An 18,914-nucleotide genomic window follows, 5' to 3' on the forward strand; every position below is an offset into this window, starting at 1 on the left:
GGCAATCATTATTACCAGAGAACTCAATCATGGAGGCCCTCAGGCGTGCCTTTCGAGCCCTACGAAGGAAGTCATTCTTCTCGATACGGGAGCAAAATCAAATAATTAAATGTTTATGTGGTGATTTGCTAGTGACCCGAGGAACTGTGTCAATGTCCATCACATCAATTTGACAGTCAATTGCATCAGCGACAGTACTCAAAATGGCAGAGCAACCCTCTCCTTGCGTTAAAGGGATGCCTTTAATTTCAATATTGTTCAGCCTGCTGTACTGTTCCATTGATGCAATTCTTTTTGTCAGGGATTCGTTTTGTGCTGTCAAAGCCTTGTTTGTAGCGGAAAGTCCATGAAACGTCACCCGCATTTCATCATGCTTCTGACTGATAAAACGTACACTATCAGCAAGTGCAGAAATATTGCCAAGGCCCTGCTCTTCAAGCTTTTGTACAATCCTAGCAGCAAGCTCTTCAACAACAGAATCCAGTTTGTCCTCAAGCAAGGACTCGAGACGCTCAATCTTTTTGCCCAGCTCAGCATTTGTAGGCATCTCAGAGCAGAAGTAGCACCAGCCATAAACGAAAAACCAGTGAGCAGAGGTCGCTAAAAGAACCTGACGTAGGAAAGTTACATGAAAAATGAAAACCAACCTGCAGGCAACAGAAGTAGCAGGAATTAGTGTTCGTTCTCATTGTTGCGACTTTTGCTCAATGAAGCTCGAAGCTGTTATATAGGTGTCATAGATGTAGCTAGTTACATGTAATCGGCTACTGAAAAAATTAATTGAATTACAGTTAGTGTCTCCTAAAAAATAACGTAACCATTAATTCACAAAATTAACAAGACGTAATCAATTAAAGGTAACTAATTACGTGTAATGTGTTACGTACAGGTTTCGTGTGCAGAAACTTCGTAATGCAATCTGCATGGCACGAGTGCGCCTTCAAGGACGCCACTCTGCGTATATGCTACTGTATATACACTGCTATGTATGCTACCTTTGAGCCTGTTCGCTCCGTTCACACTGGCTCAGATGCAAAGCTGCAAAAGGCGTAACGTCATCGAGGATGCCAATCGGCGTTATGCCTTTTGCAGCGTTGCATCTGAGCAAGTGTGAATCGAGGAAACAGGCTCAAAAGTAGCATATATAGCAACTCTAACAAGGCGCAGCGTGCTGCGCTTCCTTTCGGTTCGTCCCGCGCTTTTTCTTTGCGACCTCTAGCAGCACTCACCATTAGCGTCCCCGCAGTGCATGGCGCGTTGAAGACCGGGCAGAGCCCGCTGGCAGGACAAGGCTGCCACTGTTGCCCCGGATTCGCCGGATTCGGCTGTTGCCCCGGATATTGCGGATTCGGTTCTTGTGCCGGATTCGGCTGTTGCTGCGGATACGCTGGATTCGGCTGTGGTGGCGGCTGAGGCTGTGGCGCCGGCTGAGGCTGTGGCGCCGGCTGAGGCGGCGGAACCTGTTGATCTTGTAGATACTGACCGTAGGGTACGCTGTCCAAAGGAGGGTCGTCACCGGTTTGGAACATGGCCGCCAGTCCATAGGGTGGTGCCACCGGCCCCGACGGATTTACGCCAGGAGCCGTTGGGCAAGCCTGGCCGGGAGCACATGGGTTGAGGGTGCCGGGGCACATGGGCTGTGCGGGGCACATCTGCGCCAGGAAGTAGGAGGGGGAGATGGAGGTAGCACTTTAATGCGAAGCATTCTTTGCCTACTTTATTCCACATTGAGCCTATCTATCTTGCCTCTTATGTTGATTCTGTGATCCAAGTTGTGTACTATCTTGGATCACTAGGTGTGTGCTCGTAATTGTGGTACTGTCGGGGTTGTTTCTTTGACTGGATATATATCAGGATCTGTAGGGCTTGCATGACATGAATGACATGACATTTCAGCCACTAGATGTGTGCTCGTGGTCGTGAAGCCGTCGTAATCGGTCCATTAACTGTAAATAAATCAGTACAGAGTACAGCACAATAAACCAGAGCAGGATTGGCCACCCTGGTACAGTACTTGGCCACAACCTCCTATATGAATACAACAATCAAACACCGGACCTCGGTCCGCAGCAGCTGCGAAGCAACTGACCACGGCGGCGGTCAGACCTATGACGCAGCAGAGGCTGCTAAGAGTCTCTGAATCTGGACAGGCCGCCACTGGAATCAACCTGACAACGTTTAACGGTAGAACCGGATTCGGTTATCTAACCGAACTAGATAACCGTTATCTAGTGAGGCGAGTCTAGCAGTGCTATTAGAGGAATTAGCGGGAATAAAATGGGATTTAATAGGGCTCAGTGAGCTTAGGAGGACAAATGAAGCATATGCAGTGCTAAAAAGCGGGCACGTCCTGTGCTACTGGGGCCTAGCGGAGAAACGAGAACTAGGAGTGGTATTCCTGATTAATAAGGATACAGCTGGTAACATGCAGGAATTATATAGCATTAACGAGCGGGTGGCAGGTCTTGTTGTGAAACTTAAAAAGAGGTACAAATTGAAGGTCGTACAGGTGTACGCTCCTACATGCATTCATGATAACCAGCAAGTCGAAAGCTTCTATGAAGACGTGGAATCGGCGATGGGTAAAGTCAAAACAAAATACACTATACTGATGGGCGACTTCAATGCCAGGGTAGGCAAGAAGCAGGTTGGAGACATGTCAGTAGTGGAATATGGCATAGGTTATAGGAATAGCAGGGGAGAGATAATAGAGTTTGCAGAACGGAATTATTTGCGGATAATGAATACCTTCTTCCGCAAGCGGGATAACCGAAAGTGGACATGGAGGAGCCCAAATGGCGAGACTAGAAATGAAATAGACTTCATACTCGGCGCTAACCCTGGCATCATACACGATGTGGACGTGACTGACGGTAGGATGGTAATATCTCGAATTAGCCTGGACTTGAGGAGCGAACGGAAGAAACTGGTACATAAGAAGCCGTTAATGAGTTAGTGGTAAGAGGGAAACTAGAGTAATTCCGGAGGCTAGAGGCTTTAACTCAGGAAGAGGACCTTACTTTAAGCAATGAACGACACTCTTATGGGCATCATTAACGAGTGTGCAATATAAGTAGGTGGTAACTTCGTTAGCCAGGATACCGGTAAGCTATCGCAGAAGAAGCGCCAATGTATGAAAACATCTAACGCTACAGCTAGAATAGAACTGGCATAACTTTCCAAGATAATCAACAAGTGTAAGATAGCGGACATAATGAACTATAATAGGAATAGAATTGAGCATGCTTTCGGGAACGGAGGAAGCCTAAAAGCAGTGAAGAAACTGGCAATAGGCAAGAACCAGATGTATGCGCTAAGAGACAAAGCCGGCAATATCATTACTAATATGGATAACATAGTTCAAGTGGCTGAAGAGTTCTATAGAGATTTATACAGTACCAGTGGCACCCACGACGATAATGGAAGAGGGAATAGTCTAGAGGAATTTGACATCCCACAAGTAATGCCGAAGGAAGTAAAGAAAGCTTTGGGAGCTATGCAAAGGGGGAAGGCAGCTGGGGAGGATCAGGTAACAGTAGATTTGTTGAAGGATGGGCAGATTCTTCTAGAAAAACTGGCCACCCTGTATATGCAATGGCTCATGACCTTGGGCGTACCGGAATCTTGGAAGAAGGCCAACATAATCTTAATCCATAAGAAAAGCGACGCCATAGACTTGAAAAATTATAGGCCAATCAGCTTACTGTCGGTTGACTACAAAGTATTTACTAAGGTAATCGCAAATAGAATCAGGAACACCTTAGACTTCTGTCAACCAAAGGACCAGGCATTCGTAAAGGCTACTCAACAATAGACCAGATCCACGCTATCAATCAGGTGATAGAGAAATGTGCGGAATATAACCAACTCTTATATGTAGCTTTCATTGATTACGAGAAAGCACTTGATTCAGTCGAAACCTCAGCAGTCATGCAGGCATTACGGAATCAAGGTGTAGACGAGCCGTATGTGAAAATACTGAAAGATATCTATAGCAGCTCCACAGCCACCGTAGTCCTCCATAAAGAAAGCAACAAAATCCCAATAAAGAAGGGCATCAGGCAGGGAGATACGATCTCTCCAATGCTATTCACAGCGTGTTTACAGGAAGTATTCAGATACCTGGATAGGGAAGAATTGGAGATAAGAGTTAATTGAGAATGCCTTAGTAACTTGCGATTCGCTGATGATATTGCCTTGCTTAGTAACTCAGGGGACCAATTGCAATGCATGCTCACTGACCTGGACAGGCAAAGTAGAAGTGGGGGGGGGGGGAGGGTCTAAAAATTAATCTGCAGAAAACTAAAGTAATGTTGAACAGTCTCAGAAGAGAACAGCAGTGTACGATAGGTACGAGGCAATGGAAGTGGTAAGGGAATACATCTACTTAGGGCAGGTAGTGACCGCGGATCCTCATGGATAATCAGAAGAGTAAAAATGGGGCTGGATTGCGTTTGGCAGGCATTCTCAGATCATGATCAGCAGGTTGCCATTATCTCTCAAGAGAAAAGTATATAACAGCGGTGTCTTACCAGTACTTACCTACGGGGCAGAAACCTTGAAGCTTACAAAAAGGGGTACTACTTAAATTGAGGACGACGCAACGAGCTATGGAAAGGAGAATGATGGGTTTAACGTTAAGAGGGGCTAAAAAGAGAGCATATTGGGTGAGGGAACAAACGCGAGTTAATGACATTTTAGTTGAAATCATGAAAAAGAAATGGGCATTGCAGGGCAAGTAATGAGGAGAGAAGATAACCGATTGTCATTACGGGTTACGGACTGGATTCCAAGAGAAGGGAAGCGTAGCAGGGGGCAGCAGAAAGTTAGGTGGGCGGGTGAGATTACGAAGTTTACAGGGACAACATGGCCACAATTAGCGCATGACCTGGGTAGTTTGTGAAGTATTGGAGAGGCCTTTGCGCTGCAGTGGGCATAGCCATACTGATGATGATGATGAAATGGTACACGCATCGGGTAGCCGTGGTAAACCTGAGCCGCCGACGGCAACTGTTAGAGCAGTGCCTTGTGCTGCAGGCTCACGCATGGCGCTTCCAGTGATTTCTACAGTGGTTTCCGAGCTCTGACTAACTGGAAAGTGCATTTCCATGCGTCTACGCTGGAGAGGAATTGCAGCTTGCACGAGTCAGCTCACATTCATGATATCAGGTATAGTATAGAAAAGATAAGCAAGGGCAAATTGCGCTACAAATGCCTCTCGCAAAACAGAGCTCACCGCGGCAAGCCAGGACTTGGAGCTAGATGTAAGCAACAGCTTCTCTATTAATATTCCTCCAGCAGTTTCCGTTGTTTTGCTGCGCACGAACGGTAACATTGTCGTGTATTTAAGGAACGTAGACTAGAGATGCAGCGCAGAAAGCATGGACAAAGTGAAACGTACGCTGTGCTCTTTTCTTTCTTTCTTTTTTTGCGCTCGTTCACTGATCGCTCATGCGTCTGTACGTCACAGTCTTCTGTCCGTTTTTTTTTCTTCTTTTTCGATGCTTTGCTCATCTTATTGCCTTTGGAATTAGCCCAATCTTAAGTCTTGGTCTATGTCGCGCAGCTTGACCCGACGAAAACCACCATCGGCGGCAAGTGAGCGCGTATGGCTGGCATCAACAGCGAGTGTGACACGCCGCTGCGTTGGCGTTTGCCGTCAATGCAGAGCATACAAATCGTGTACCAGCCGCAGCGAAAGCTTGGGAGTGCCAGAAAATAAATTGTACCCTCTCCCCCCGCCCTAAAGAAAGAAAATTACGCAGAACCCGCCTCAGGATGAATGTCTACGTTAATGCGACTGTAGCATTGAAATAATATGGCGATACATCGTATTGCCGCCGCACAAACGAGTTAAGTATGGGGCATGTATTCAGCCGGATTCCTCTCTCGCGCTTCCCACTGGTCACGCTGCGCCATCTGGTGGCGCCACCGTGATGTCCGCGCGTAGCATGTGTGTGAATATATGTTCAGAGAGACTGAGTACATACGATGCGGGGGAGATTCTGCCCAGCAGCGGATACATATTTAACAATTTCATTGTAATTGAAGAGCAACACATACGCGATGGCACAAAGTGACCCAAGTTGGTGTCAGCACACTTCATTGAAGAGCGGCACATACTCAGTGGCACATATCCGCGGACCCACTTTGGCTTGGAAGAGGTTCGCTGAAGAGCGGCACATGCCCATTGAAACGTACGCGTTGACACAACTTGGTGCAACAGTTGGTTTGAACCCTGTTCCCTCAGCACAGCAATTCGCCCATTTGACCATGGACTACCCTGTGACCCAAGTTGGCAGGAAAATGGTTAGATCGCCCGATAGCCTCTGAAAGTGCTCGAAGTTCTCCAATGATGCTAATCACGCTAAAAAATAAAAATAAAAAAGAAATGCGTCGCTGAGAAGCGACAAAATGGAAATTTACATATTCGCCTTCGTGCCCAAGCTCCGGAGCAACACAGCTGCTGAGGCGAAGACTCACAATTTTTATGGAATACGAAGCTATTGCGAATGAACGGCTCCCTCATTGTTGTTAGAACAACTTGTCAAAAGCGAAGCAGTGTGGGAAATGCACATAGTGTTGTCTGCGGGCCGCGCATATCCAGGCTTTCTGCCATTCGAGCTGGCGAGGCTGCGATAAAAACCGATGAAACTTTCTTCCCGAGGAGCTTTTAAGCCTTGTTTGAATAACTTTTCATGCGCCCAAAAACGCAACATTTAATTTGTATGGACTTGGTTCCACGGGACATTTCGTCAACACAAAACATAGAAGATGGAACATAATCACCCAACGTAGCTGGCTGCTGCGCCTGTAGGGTGCCTCAATGCCCGCGCTCTCCGCATCGAGGCACCCTATCGCCGCTGCGTCTGCACCCTGCCCAGCCGTCACATGCCACTGCATGCGCAGCTGCGCGCCTCCGGTACAAACTCATCCACACCCGGATCCTTACGCATGACATGACATGCACGCCATGACATGAACTGCTCGTGATTCCGCTGTGGTTGTTTCTTTAGATGGCTATATTCTGGATGTGCATGACACGCATACATGGCATGACATCACGTTTGTGCCACTAGGTATGTTCTCTTTTTTGTGCAGTCTCGTGGTCGTTTAATTCCTTAACTGAATATGTATTAGGATATGCATGCACGACATGACATGAATGAAATGGCATGGCATTTGGACTACCATAGCTCATACATGCTCGTGGGGTCGTGATGCAGTCTTGGCCGTTTCTTCATATATATATATATATATATATATATATATATATATATATATATATATATATACATATATATATATATAATCTGAAGTTTATGCATGAATGACATGAAATGCTCGTGGTCGGGATGCCGTCGGGGTCGTTTTATTGAGAGATGTGATGGGCGTTTCTTTTTTTTTAATGTTACAGAATTTTTAAAAATCTTCTGCGTCATATAGCACAAATCTACTCGTCGAGCTGGATTACTCGAAAATGCGGACATTAATAACATTGGAAATTGAAATGCATATATAATTGACTAATTAACAAAATTTCGTGAAGAATCTTTTCACGAATTATTTTAGAGCGCATATTGCAACATACGAATTGAAGCCAGGGATTTTACAAGGCACATCCACTTCGAAATAATTCTGAAAATAGCACCAGTATTTAGATAAGCGCTGTCAAACTTGCGATAAAAATGTACTGTTCCACTTACTTTTTTAACAAAATGCCTCTTTACGCATTGAAGCTGAAAAGTTACTTAGGACACCAATGAATGTCGTCGTAAACATATGGAACACATATCTCGAAACTGGTGTCATCCTCAGAATTCGTTCCAAGTGCGTGTGGTTTTCGAAGTTGCCAGCTGCTTGAGGCAAAGCGCAAAATAGCCCATAGGACAACAGAAGGGGGCGCTGTGTCTTCGTTCCCTTCTGTTGTCCTCCGTGATATTTTGCGCTTTGCCTCAGGTTATACAGTAACAACTAGCCCATCAGTCTGTTCTCTTGAATCTCTGGCTAGAGTTCGTAAATTGCAATATGTGTCGTTATGTAATTACTCCGACAGTTGCTCAGGGACACCTTGTTAATTTAGTCAAATATTCATTTGAGTTCTCGTGCAGATAAGCCCGTGAATACACGCAAAGGGCCTCGAGCGGCCAATCGCCCGGCAATTTTGCGTGTATTCTCAGGCTTCTTTAATGCTAGAAAAATACTTTTATGCAGCACGTATTCAGCAACAGAAAGCTCCTGTTCAGCAAAACGGGACATGAATTGCAATAAATGATTGATGATCTTAACCGAGAAAGTGTAGAAGTAGGGTTGAAGATTAACATGCTGAAGACAAAGATAATATTCAGTAACCTGGGCAAAGAACAAGAATTCATGGTCGCCAGTCAACCTCTAGATTCTGTACAGGAGTACGTTCATGTAGGTCAGTTACTCAGGGGACCATGATCATCAGAAGTACTTACAGAAGAAGAATAATGGGTCGGAGTGCATACCAAATCTTGACTGGAATTTGGTTGTGACTGGAGTCGCAACCAAATCTTGACTGGAAGCTTACCACTGTCGTTGAACAAGAAAAGTGCACAAACATTGCATTCTACCGATGCTAACATGTGGGGCAGAAATTAGAGATTGACAGAGAAGCTCTAGAACAAGTCAAGGACCGTGCGAAGAGCGATTGAACGAAAAATGTTAGGCGTAACGTTAAGAGAGAGGAAGAGAGCGGTGTAGATCAGAGAGCAGACGGGGATAGCCTATATTCTAGTCAACAGTAAGAGAAAAAAATAGGAGCTGGGCAGGCCATGTAATGCGTAGGGCAGGTAACCGGTGGACCATTACAGTTAGAGGATGGGTGCCAAGGGAAGGGAAGCGCAGTCGAGGATGGGAGAAAACTAGCTGGGGGGGGGGGGGGGGGGGGTATGAAATTAGGAAATTTGCAGGCGGAAGTTGGAATCGGTTGGCATTGGACAGGGGCAATGGGCATAAAAATAGGCTGGTAATGATATACAATGTGTTGCACGTAACTTGTGCCAAAATGTAAAAAGTATGTGAATGTCACGTAGTTTAGGCTGTAGTTTAGTTGAGCATAACAAGGGTAAGGTTTGTCGTCGCTTGGAGCAAATCCAACAATTTGTTTTTATTTTGCCTAATAACGTAATTACATACTATTCATTAGTCAACTTCATTAAATATGATATTCATACGAAAAGTGTGCATGAAAAAAACTGTGGACCACTCTGAAAAATTGCCGATCCATCTTTTTTGTTGCTCTATATGTGCTACGCAAGATTTTCCCAAGCTTGAAAGAAAGCCCATGAATAAAATGAAAAACCCTACTTTCAGGCTACTTTCATTATTGCAACGTTCAGCAGGATGGGTTTCTACGGTCACCTATTTGGTTCAGAAATCAAAGACCTCTAAATATTGTAGTAGTAGTATCTTTCAATAGAATATCGGGATTGTGTGGTACAAATGTAAGCTTGGGAACTTTGCTAGTATGTCTTTGACGTCTTCACCGAGCTGTACCGTGGGCAGCCGAGACGAGAAAAGTCCTAGGTGCCATATTTATTGGCAATACCATTACTTCTCTAAGAAATGTGTGACTACATACAAGACCCATTAAGCAAGACCCATGCAACAAGTTTACAAGACGAAAATTTCCAAATGGTTTCTCTAGTCCAAGAGGCCCTTTTTCCGGCGCGTTGTCTGACCCAACGGATGTTCTCAACGCAGGCGTGTTTCCCATTTAGTAAGTTTGCGATTCCAGCCATGCCCACGCGAAGTCCTGTGCAGGACCCATTGTGCGTTCCATATATCTTCTGCATAGCTGCCAACATTTACGTTGTCATCATAAAGGATCCTGACATGGAGCTGTGTCTATTGTGGTACAGGTGCTTGTGGTATTACGATATTCTTTTTATTTGTGGGCATTTTGGGGCAGAATCTATTTGAAGAAATACACACACAATTGCCGACCGATCTTCAGTGCCTGATTTTACTGGCCCGCTCGATTGTTCATACGCGTATCCGCAGCAGCGCCTCCCACTCCACTGAATCTGTGATAACGCCAACCTTAATACCGTTGTCAGATGGGAAGAGGACTTGGCACCTTTGAAGGCGCCGCGTCAGGGATGAGGGCCAGTGTCGACCTTCGTTTCGGCAAGAAACATTTCGAACCACGCATACCGAACCACGACGACCCTCCATGTAGCGCAAGGAAGTTGCTGAACTAATTGAATTTCTCAAGGCAAAATATGTAAGAGAAATCGTAAATTACAACTTACACACAACCTACAGACATGATAGCGTTGGATTGTAGTTTGAATGTACGGGAAAACGTAATTCTGTTACGCGGAATCTCAAAACACAAACCCTTTTCGCAAATCTCAAAGGCCATGAAGTGACGTACCCAGTTGCTTGGAACAGCTCCAGATGGCGCTCGCCTCCGCCGCATCGCGGCGGAGATATTTGGAAAGGAATAATGGTGCCGGGGCTTACTTTCGGGAATGCGGTCCTGTGCTTAACGGCAGAAGTTCAGTCGAGAGTAGAAGTAAATCAGAGAGCTGTTGGAAGATTAGCACTAGGTGCCCACGGGAAAACCACAAACGATGCAGTACAGGGGGATATGGGCTGGGCATCGTTCGAAGCACGGGAAGCTCAGGGTAAAATCCTTTACGAAAAACGCTTGAGCAAATTGGACGATAACAGGTGGGCAGCTAAGGTATTTAAATACCTATACAGAAAGAGCATTGACTCACAATGGCGGAAAAGACCTAGGAAGCTAAGCAGTAAGTATGCCAGACACAAGGAAGGAGAAAGACAGCATTAAACAACAGGCTAAAAACGCGGAAGGTAAAAATTGAATAAATTCAATGGAAAAGAAGCATAGTGTTGAACTATATCGATAGTGGAAACAGCAGATCAGGAAGGAAGCGTTTTATGATAACTGAAGAGGCACTGCCCTACTCTTTGAGACTAGGTCAGGATGTCTTAGAACGCGCAGCTATAAAAATAAATTTAACGAAGAAGAAGACACATGTACTGTGTGTGGTAAATCTGTAGAAACAATAGAACACCTCATACTAAAATGTGATGGCATCCATCCCGATGTCGATGCGGGCACAGTCACGCTTCCCGAGGCCCTAGGGTTTAGAGAAAACAATAGCCATTTAAGTAAATATGCGGTGGAAATCAGCAAAAATCTATTGGAAGATTGGTGGCTCAAAAGCAGAGGTGACATAAGGTTAAAAGTGTAGGAATAAGTATTTAAGGAAAATGGTGAATTTTAGCAACTTACAACACAGTTAAACAAAAATAAAAAGCTGCGCATGGTGGCAACTGCCATCACCCCGTTTCAAAGGGGACGCTTCTACCTTCCATCCGTCCCATCGCAGCCCATGCAAAAAGCCGCGTTACTACCAGAAAGCTCGCCTTCGTGCGAGCTTCATGATTCGCCGCCAGCGTTTCCCGGTAAACATTACGCTTACATAAGCTGCAGTTGCCGGGAAGCGTGAGAAGCAGTCACGGATCTTTGAATGCTATCGCGTTCCACTCTTAAAGGCGAAGCTTAAGTGCCTTTTATTTTCGTGCGCTGGCAGGTAATTCTCTCATGAATAAACTTCACGTATATTTTCGTCTGTGACCCAGACCATTCCGGCTGCGAATTTAAAGTGCAACTTTTTACAGCGTTCCTGCAGAGCGGAAGCTGGGAATTATTTAGATAAACGGTTCACACCTTAAGTAGTAAAGCAATATTTGGCATTTCGAACCAAAATTTAGTATTCCGGTGTTTCAACTGCAGTATTTCTTTAACCTCAAAGTTGGCAGGTCTGCCTCCTCTATTTGGTATGCGCCTAGAGCCCTTCGCTTCTCCGCGGTCCGTCCTCGCCGTACCTGCCCGGGAGGTTTCGTGGTGGCGTTCGTGCCGTTCGCGGTGCCGGCCTCCGCACCGCCTCCAACGGCGTTCAGGATGAGTGCCACGGTAAGCGAGACGACTACGGAGACCACGACGCTCACCACCACCACGATCACAATGAGCTTGGGTTCCATGGCTGCCTTCGCCGGCGGCGGCGACAACACGTCCGAGGCGTCCTCCTCGTCCGAGCCCATGCGGCTCGCGGTCAACGACGTGGGTAACTTGAACGCCATCCTGGCGGCCGGCCTGCTGAAGCAGCGTCGCTGACGGCGGCCGACGAAGGCCGCGCTCGGCTTCGCTCTTCTTCTTCGTCACCGCGCTGGCCGCAGGAACAGCGCGATGCCCATGCTTCCTGCTGCATCTGATGATGATGGAATAGCAGCTTGGGCTTGTTGGTTTTCCATCCTGCTAGTAACAGCGCAAAATGTAGACAAGGGACGAGACAAGAAGACACCACAAGCGCTTGTGGTGTCTTCTTGTCTCGTCCCTTGTCTACATTTTGCGCTGTTACTAGCATGATGATGATGGAGCCGCGGCGTGCGCCATGGCCTCGGGCGCGCCCACTTGCACCGTATGTCGCGTGTACAATCGATCGGTACATGACGTAACGCCGCACTTATAAACGTCCGCCTTGCGTGCATTAAGACGCCATTGAACTTCTGATTTCGTCGATTCGTCGGGTTCGCGTGCTCTGGCGACCTTGGTGGTACTGGCAGATTCATCGTGCTGCTGTGGTATTAGGCTTATAAGCTTTAACGCTGGTCATGGCGGTAGGAGCACACCGTAAGCGGGCGATGGACTTATCGTGCTGGGTCTTCCTTGTTCCGACGCCGCTGCACGGGCGTTTGGGGCGGAGAACTATAAATAGCGATGATCGTAGAGAGGGCGTTGATGTCAGGTTATCTCTCAGTGCGGTCGTGCAGATGCGTGATATTGCAATTCCGCAATCTTTGTTCGAGTTTTTGTTACCTGACAGGAGTGAAAACGGTGTCAGTCGCCAGACTCCGTGAGCAGAAAAAGGCACCATGTGATGTTCGCGGTTTGCAGGGGTATTGCTCTTCGCGACGCTGCTGAAGTGGTTTCCCCGGTTACGTCATTGGGCTGGCCTACGGCGGAGAGCCCCGGCGCATCGCCGCTTTTTGAAGGTTTCGTTGTGTTCGCTGACAGAAAACACGAGCATGCTCCGGTTGCAGTTTACAGGAGTATTAATCGACGTCTCCGCGGCTGGTCGGTGCCCGCGGACTATCCCAAACGCAGCAAGCGCTTGAATTGTGGTCGTTCATTTGCCGTTTCGGATAAAGGCCGCTTCGCTGACAGTAATCGTTGCTCATGGTGAAGGCAAGACAAGCTTCATGAAGCAGTCGACAGCCTACTGACGACTCGCGCAACACTCAGATTCAACGATGTACATAGGGTGCCCCAGCCAAGCAGTTCAACTAAAGAAAAAAAAAATAGTTAAAAAACATGGTGCAATATATGATTTTAAGACCTATGATGTTCTGTATTCAGACCTCTGACGACCGAACACCGCAAGTCTTGTCATTGTATATTGCATCGTGTGTGTGTGTTTTTTTTAAACAGCTTGGTTAACGTAAGCTGGGACACACGGTACACTCGCGGACATCCTGGAGTTTCCACTACTTTCGCTGGCGCTTTTTGTCGATACCCCGGTGAATGCATGGCGAAATTTGCTGATGGCCGCTCCGAAGGACACGAAAAAATAAACAGCTTTACGGGGTGGATCTTTGCAAATGAAAGCTTGACGGTACTTCGCCCGTTACAGGAGGTCAAGGTCGTGAATTTTTGTAGCCTGCGCCGAGTTTACGGTGACTGACTGAAGGCTGTAGAGACGAAGACAGAAAAAATAAAAATATTGGGGACACCTTCTGAGCGTTGGAGCGCCTGAGGGGGCTACAGGTGTCGCACCACAAGGCTCACTGATGGCGCTTGTCGTTTTCGCAGTGACTGCTAAAGGCTGGTAAAAGCAGTGCTCGGGTACTGAACGAGATGCGGCTGCAGGTACAGGAGCCAAACAAAAGGGCGATTGGGTCCTCGGTTGAGGAATAATGCGCAGAGAATATTGCAAATCCGTTCTGCATAAGTCCACAAGTGGTGCATGTGTGTATGTGTGTGTGGGGGGGGGGGAGAGAAAGAGATAGAAAGAACGTAAAATTGGGGTTTCTTGGGGAAAGGGGGTGGAGAGGCGGTGAATGTGCTTATTCTCTGCCGATTCAGACTTGGAAAATGGACGAATACGTGTCATGTGCGAGAACGGAAGGGGTATTCTCTGGTCTTGGGGTGGCTTTCACGAAAATCTAATAACGAAAATAATAACAAATTTCGGAACGCGTTCTAGTGCCGAATAAGAGTTCTCTAGCGAACATTTAAGAATGCGTTTTCAAATTCGCTATTTTCGTTATTAAATGTTCGTGGAAGCCGCCCCTGGTGTCCCTTTGTTGTAGAGCTCGCTGAGCGTGATTATTTAGGCTTCTTAAGTTCGCCGGTAGGTCAGCACTGAGGCCAAGGCCACACCTCGAAGAAAGAAGTTAAAGAAAGACATTTGCACACATTCGGGTATATTTTGTCGCCGAACAATAATCGTTGTCAATGTTGCATACGCTTCTGCCCTCACCCCCCCCCCCCTTTTTTTTTTTTTGTCAGGAACACTATATGCCACGCTGAGAGGCGAATACCACTCGCGCGCCACGACCGTGTCGTTAAAGAAAGTAAATGCATGCAAGATTGATTATTGTTTGTGGGCAAGGTAAGTCCCCAAACCTGAATAACTCGGTGTTTCTGCAAATTTCTATATATGACAATGTTTCATTAAACTTAAAGCGCGCGGTCAAGTTATACTTTGTCTCGCGGTGTGTGAAGCCATTTGTGTGAAAAACGCTTGTATCGTAGTGTACCTACTTTGTGTCCTGTTTATATTTTTTCTTACTCTATATATTGAGCGGATACGAAGTAGCCGTTGGCTGGGGATTTAGATGTTTGCACATACTTTTATATTATCCTCATTTCGGAATGAATGATGATAATTCGGATGGATAGTTAGTTCGCAGCAGGCAATAACTTGCGACAGGTGAGGAGACTTCGAATGCGCCATGTTGAGACTTGAAGGGACACTAAAGGCAACTGTTAATGTAAAGTGGCAGATTAGTGCTCGAGAATCTCTAAAGCGTCGATATTATCGCGAATAGAACCTTAGTAATCGAGAAATTGAGGTAAATGCAGGACACGATTAGATACTCGTCCAGAACAGTCAAGCATTTGCCCGATGACGAAGGCACTCCTCATTCAAGTTGTGTCACTAGTACTCATCCGCTCGCTATAAAAACATCATTGTATTGCATTATATGACGAAAGAAAATTCTACTTGTCCAGTTCTATTTCATTTTCAGAAATTGGCATTACCCTTGACAGCGACGTGGGTGGTCTAAAGCTTTCGTTTTCGCTCTAGAGCGTTTCATTGTCTAGTTTCGTTATCGCGTAGTTCTGCACTGCTTTTGCTGACTCGCGAAACTTGAGCAAACTGCAATAAACAGAGAATTCCACTTCCGTGTGATGTCGCGGGATTTCCGAACGGTCTCCGCCACTTGGCCAAACAACAACTGCTGCGGCGAATCCACCGCTCTGTCATGGCATGGTTTCTCTCTGGCTGGGCGTTTATGTGTTCTTTTTTTTTTTTACAAAGCACTGTACCGCCGCCAGTCGGGCGCCGTTTTACTTACCGATGACCGGAAAGGGGCGATGATGGCTTATGCAACGTCCCCACTCCCCGGTTGGGTTTGAATTGCGTTAGAGATATTCGGATCCTTCAGATGCAATTTTCTCGTAACTTGTCTTTTTCTTGGCACGAAACGAGCGCTGCGAGGTTTCTGGAATGGTATTTAAACAGTCCATGTCGAGTTAGTATTGGCCTTTCATCATCATCATCATCAGCCTAGTTACGCCCACTGCAGGGCAAAGGCCTCTCCCATACTTCTCCAACTACCCCGGTCATGTACTAATTGTGGCCATGTTGTCCCTGCAAACGTCTTAATGTCATCTGCCCACCTAACTCTCTGCCGCCCCCTGCTACGCTTCCCTTCTCTTGGAATCCAGTCCGTAGCTCTTAGTGACCATCGGTTATCTTCCCTCCTCATTACATGTCCGGCCCATGCCCATTTCTTTTTCTTGATTTCAACTAAGATGTCGTTTACCCGCGTTTGTTGCCTCACCCAATCTGCTCTGTTCTTATCCCTTAACGTTACACCCATCATTCTTCTTTCCATAGCTCGTTGCGTCGTTCTCAATTTCAGCAGAACCCTTTTCGTAAGCCTCCAGGTTTCTGCCCCATATGTGAGTACTGGTAACACACAGCTGTTGTACACTTTCCTTTTGAGGGATAGTGGCAACCTACTGTTCATGATTTGAGAATGCCTGCCAAACGCACCCCAACCCATTCTTATTCTTCTGGTTATTTCAGTCTCATGATCCGGATCCGTGGTCACTACCTGCCCTAAGTAGATGTATTCCCTTACCACTTCCAGTGTTTCGCTACCTATCGTAAACTGCTGTTCTCTTCCGAGACTGTTAAACAGTACTTTAGTTTTCTGCAGATTAATTTTCAGACCCACCCTTCTGCTTTGCCTCTCCAGGTCAGTGAGCATGCATTGCAATTGGTCTCCTGAGTTACTAAGCAAGGCAATATCATCAGCGAATCGCAAGTTGCTAAGGTATTCTCCATCAACTTTTATCCCCAATTCTTCCCACTCCAGGCCTCTGAATACCTCCTGTAAACATGCTGTGAATAGCATTGGAGATATCGTATCTCCCTGTCTGACGCCTTTCTTTATAGGGATTTTGTTGCTTTCTTTGTGGAGGACTACGGTGGCTGTGGAGCCGCTATAGATATCTTCCAGTATTTTTACATATGGCTCATCTACACCCTGATTCCGTAATGCCTCCATGACTGCTGAGGTTTCGACTGAATCAAACGCTTTCTCGTAATCAATGAAAGCTATATATAAGGGTTGGTTATATTCTGCACATTTCTCTATCACTTGATTGATAGTGTGAATATGGTCTATTGTTGAGTAGCCTTTACGGAATCCTGCCTGGTCCTTTGGCTGACAGAAGTCTAAGGTGTTCCTGATTCTATTTGCGATTACCTTAGTAAATACTGTGTAGGCAACGGACAGTAAGCTGATCGGTCTATAATTTTTCAAGTCTTTGGCGTCCCCTTTCTTATGGATTAGGATTATGTTAGCGTTCTTCCAAGATTCCGGTACGCTCGAGGTTATGAGGCATTGCGTATACAGGGTGGCCAGTTTCTCTAGAACAATCTGACCACCATCCTTCAACAAATCTGCTGTTACCTGATCCTCCCCAGCTGCCTTCCCCCTTTGCATAGCTCCTAAGGCTTTCTTTACTTCTTCTGGCGTTACCTGTGGGATTTCGAATTCCTCTAGGCTATTCTCTCTTCCACTATCGTCGTGGGTGCCACTGGTACTGTATAAATCTCTATAGAACTCCTCAGCCACTTGAACTATCTCGTCCATATTAGTAACGATATTGCCGGCTTTGTCTCTTAACGCACACATCTGATTCTTGCCTATTCCTAGTTTCTTCTTCACTGTTTTTAGGCTTCCTCCGTTCCTGAGAGCCTGTTCAATTCTATCCATATTATAGTTCCTGATGTCCGCTGTCTTACGCTTGTTGATTAACTTAGAAAGTTCTGCCAGTTCTATTCTAGCTGTAGGATTAGAGGCTTTCATACATTGGCGTTTCTTGATCAGATCTTTCGTCTCCTGCGATAGCTTACTGGTTTCCTGTCTAACGGCGTTACCACCGACTTCTATTGCGCACTCCTTAATGATGCCCATGAGATTGTCGTTCATTGCTTCAACACTAAGGTCCTCTTCCTGAGTTAAAGCCGAATACCTGTTCTGTAGTTTGATCCGGAATTCCTCTAGTTTCCCTCTTACCGCTAACTCATTGATTGGCATCTTGTGTACCAGTTTCTTTCGTTCCCTCCTCAAGTCTAGGCTAATTCGAGTTCTTACCATCCTGTGGTCACTGCAGCGTACCTTGCCGAGCACGTCTACATCTTGAATGATGCCAGGGTTCGCGCAGAGTATGAAGTCTAGTCTCACCAGTCTCATTTCTAGTCTCACCATTCGGGCTCCTCCACGTCCACTTTCGGCTAACCCGCTTGCGGAAAAAGGTATTCATTATACGCATATTATTCTGTTCTGCAAACTCTACTAATAATTCTCCTCTGCTATTCCTAGAGCCTATGCCATATTCCCCCACTGACTTGTCTCCAGCCTGCTTCTTGCCTACCCTGGCATTGAAGTCGCCCATCAGTATAGTGTATTTTGTTTTGACTTTACCCATCGCCGATTCTACGTCTTCATAAAAGCTTTCGACTTCCTGGTCATCATGACTAGATGTAGGAGCGTAGACCTGTACAACCTTCATTTTGTACCTCTTATTAAGTTTCACAACAAGACATGCCACCCTCTCGTTAATGCTATAGAATTCCTGTATGTTACCAGCTATTTCCTTATTAATCAGGAATCCGACTCCTAGTTCTCGTCTCTCCGCTAAGCCCCGGTAGCACAGTACATGCCCGCTTTTTAGCACTGTATATGCTTCTTTTGTCCTCCTAACATCACTGAGCCCTATTATATCCCATTTACTACCCTCTAATTCCTCCAATAACACTGCTAGACTCGCCTCACTAGATAGCGTTCTAACGTTAAACGTTGCCAGGTTCAGATTCCAATGGCGGCCTGTCCGGAGCCAGGTATTCTTAGCACCCTCTGCAGCGTCACAGATCTGACCGCCGCCGTGGTCAGTTGCTTCGCGGCTGCTGGGGACTGAGGGCCGGGGTTTGATTGTTGTATTCATATAGGAGTATTCATTTAGTGTCCCTTTAAATGACGGCGAAGAGCATGAATTGCACCTTTATTGCATGCCTTATAAAAAATACACCTGTTGTTGTTGTACTTGT

At 46.2% G+C, this 18,914-nt stretch overlaps 2 protein-coding genes across 6 annotated transcripts in view; one reads left to right on the forward strand and one right to left on the reverse strand.

The window, feature by feature from the left end:
• Positions 1-18,914, forward strand: part of ssp3 (short spindle 3) — a 259,626-nt gene that overhangs the window by 178,574 nt on the left and 62,138 nt on the right. The window lies entirely within an intron of this gene.
• Positions 1-18,914, reverse strand: part of LOC126541842 (uncharacterized) — a 49,575-nt gene that overhangs the window by 21,895 nt on the left and 8,766 nt on the right. Inside the window, exons 1-2 of one of the 3 annotated variants that reach the window (XM_055076981.2) lie at positions 11,890-12,308; positions 1,230-1,652 (exon numbers count right to left, since the gene is read on the reverse strand). In XM_055076981.2, coding sequence (XP_054932956.1) covers positions 1,230-1,652; positions 11,890-12,144 — 678 coding nt within the window. In that variant the 5' untranslated portion in view covers positions 12,145-12,308. Of the gene's footprint in view, positions 1-1,229; positions 1,653-11,889; positions 12,309-18,914 lie in introns of those variants that run through there. The other 2 variants (XM_055076980.2, XM_050188786.3) reach the window with 2 other exon arrangements.

Source organism: Dermacentor andersoni, chromosome 2 (genome assembly GCF_023375885.2).
Source record: "Dermacentor andersoni chromosome 2, qqDerAnde1_hic_scaffold, whole genome shotgun sequence".
Lineage (NCBI taxonomy): Eukaryota > Metazoa > Arthropoda > Arachnida > Ixodida > Ixodidae > Dermacentor > Dermacentor andersoni.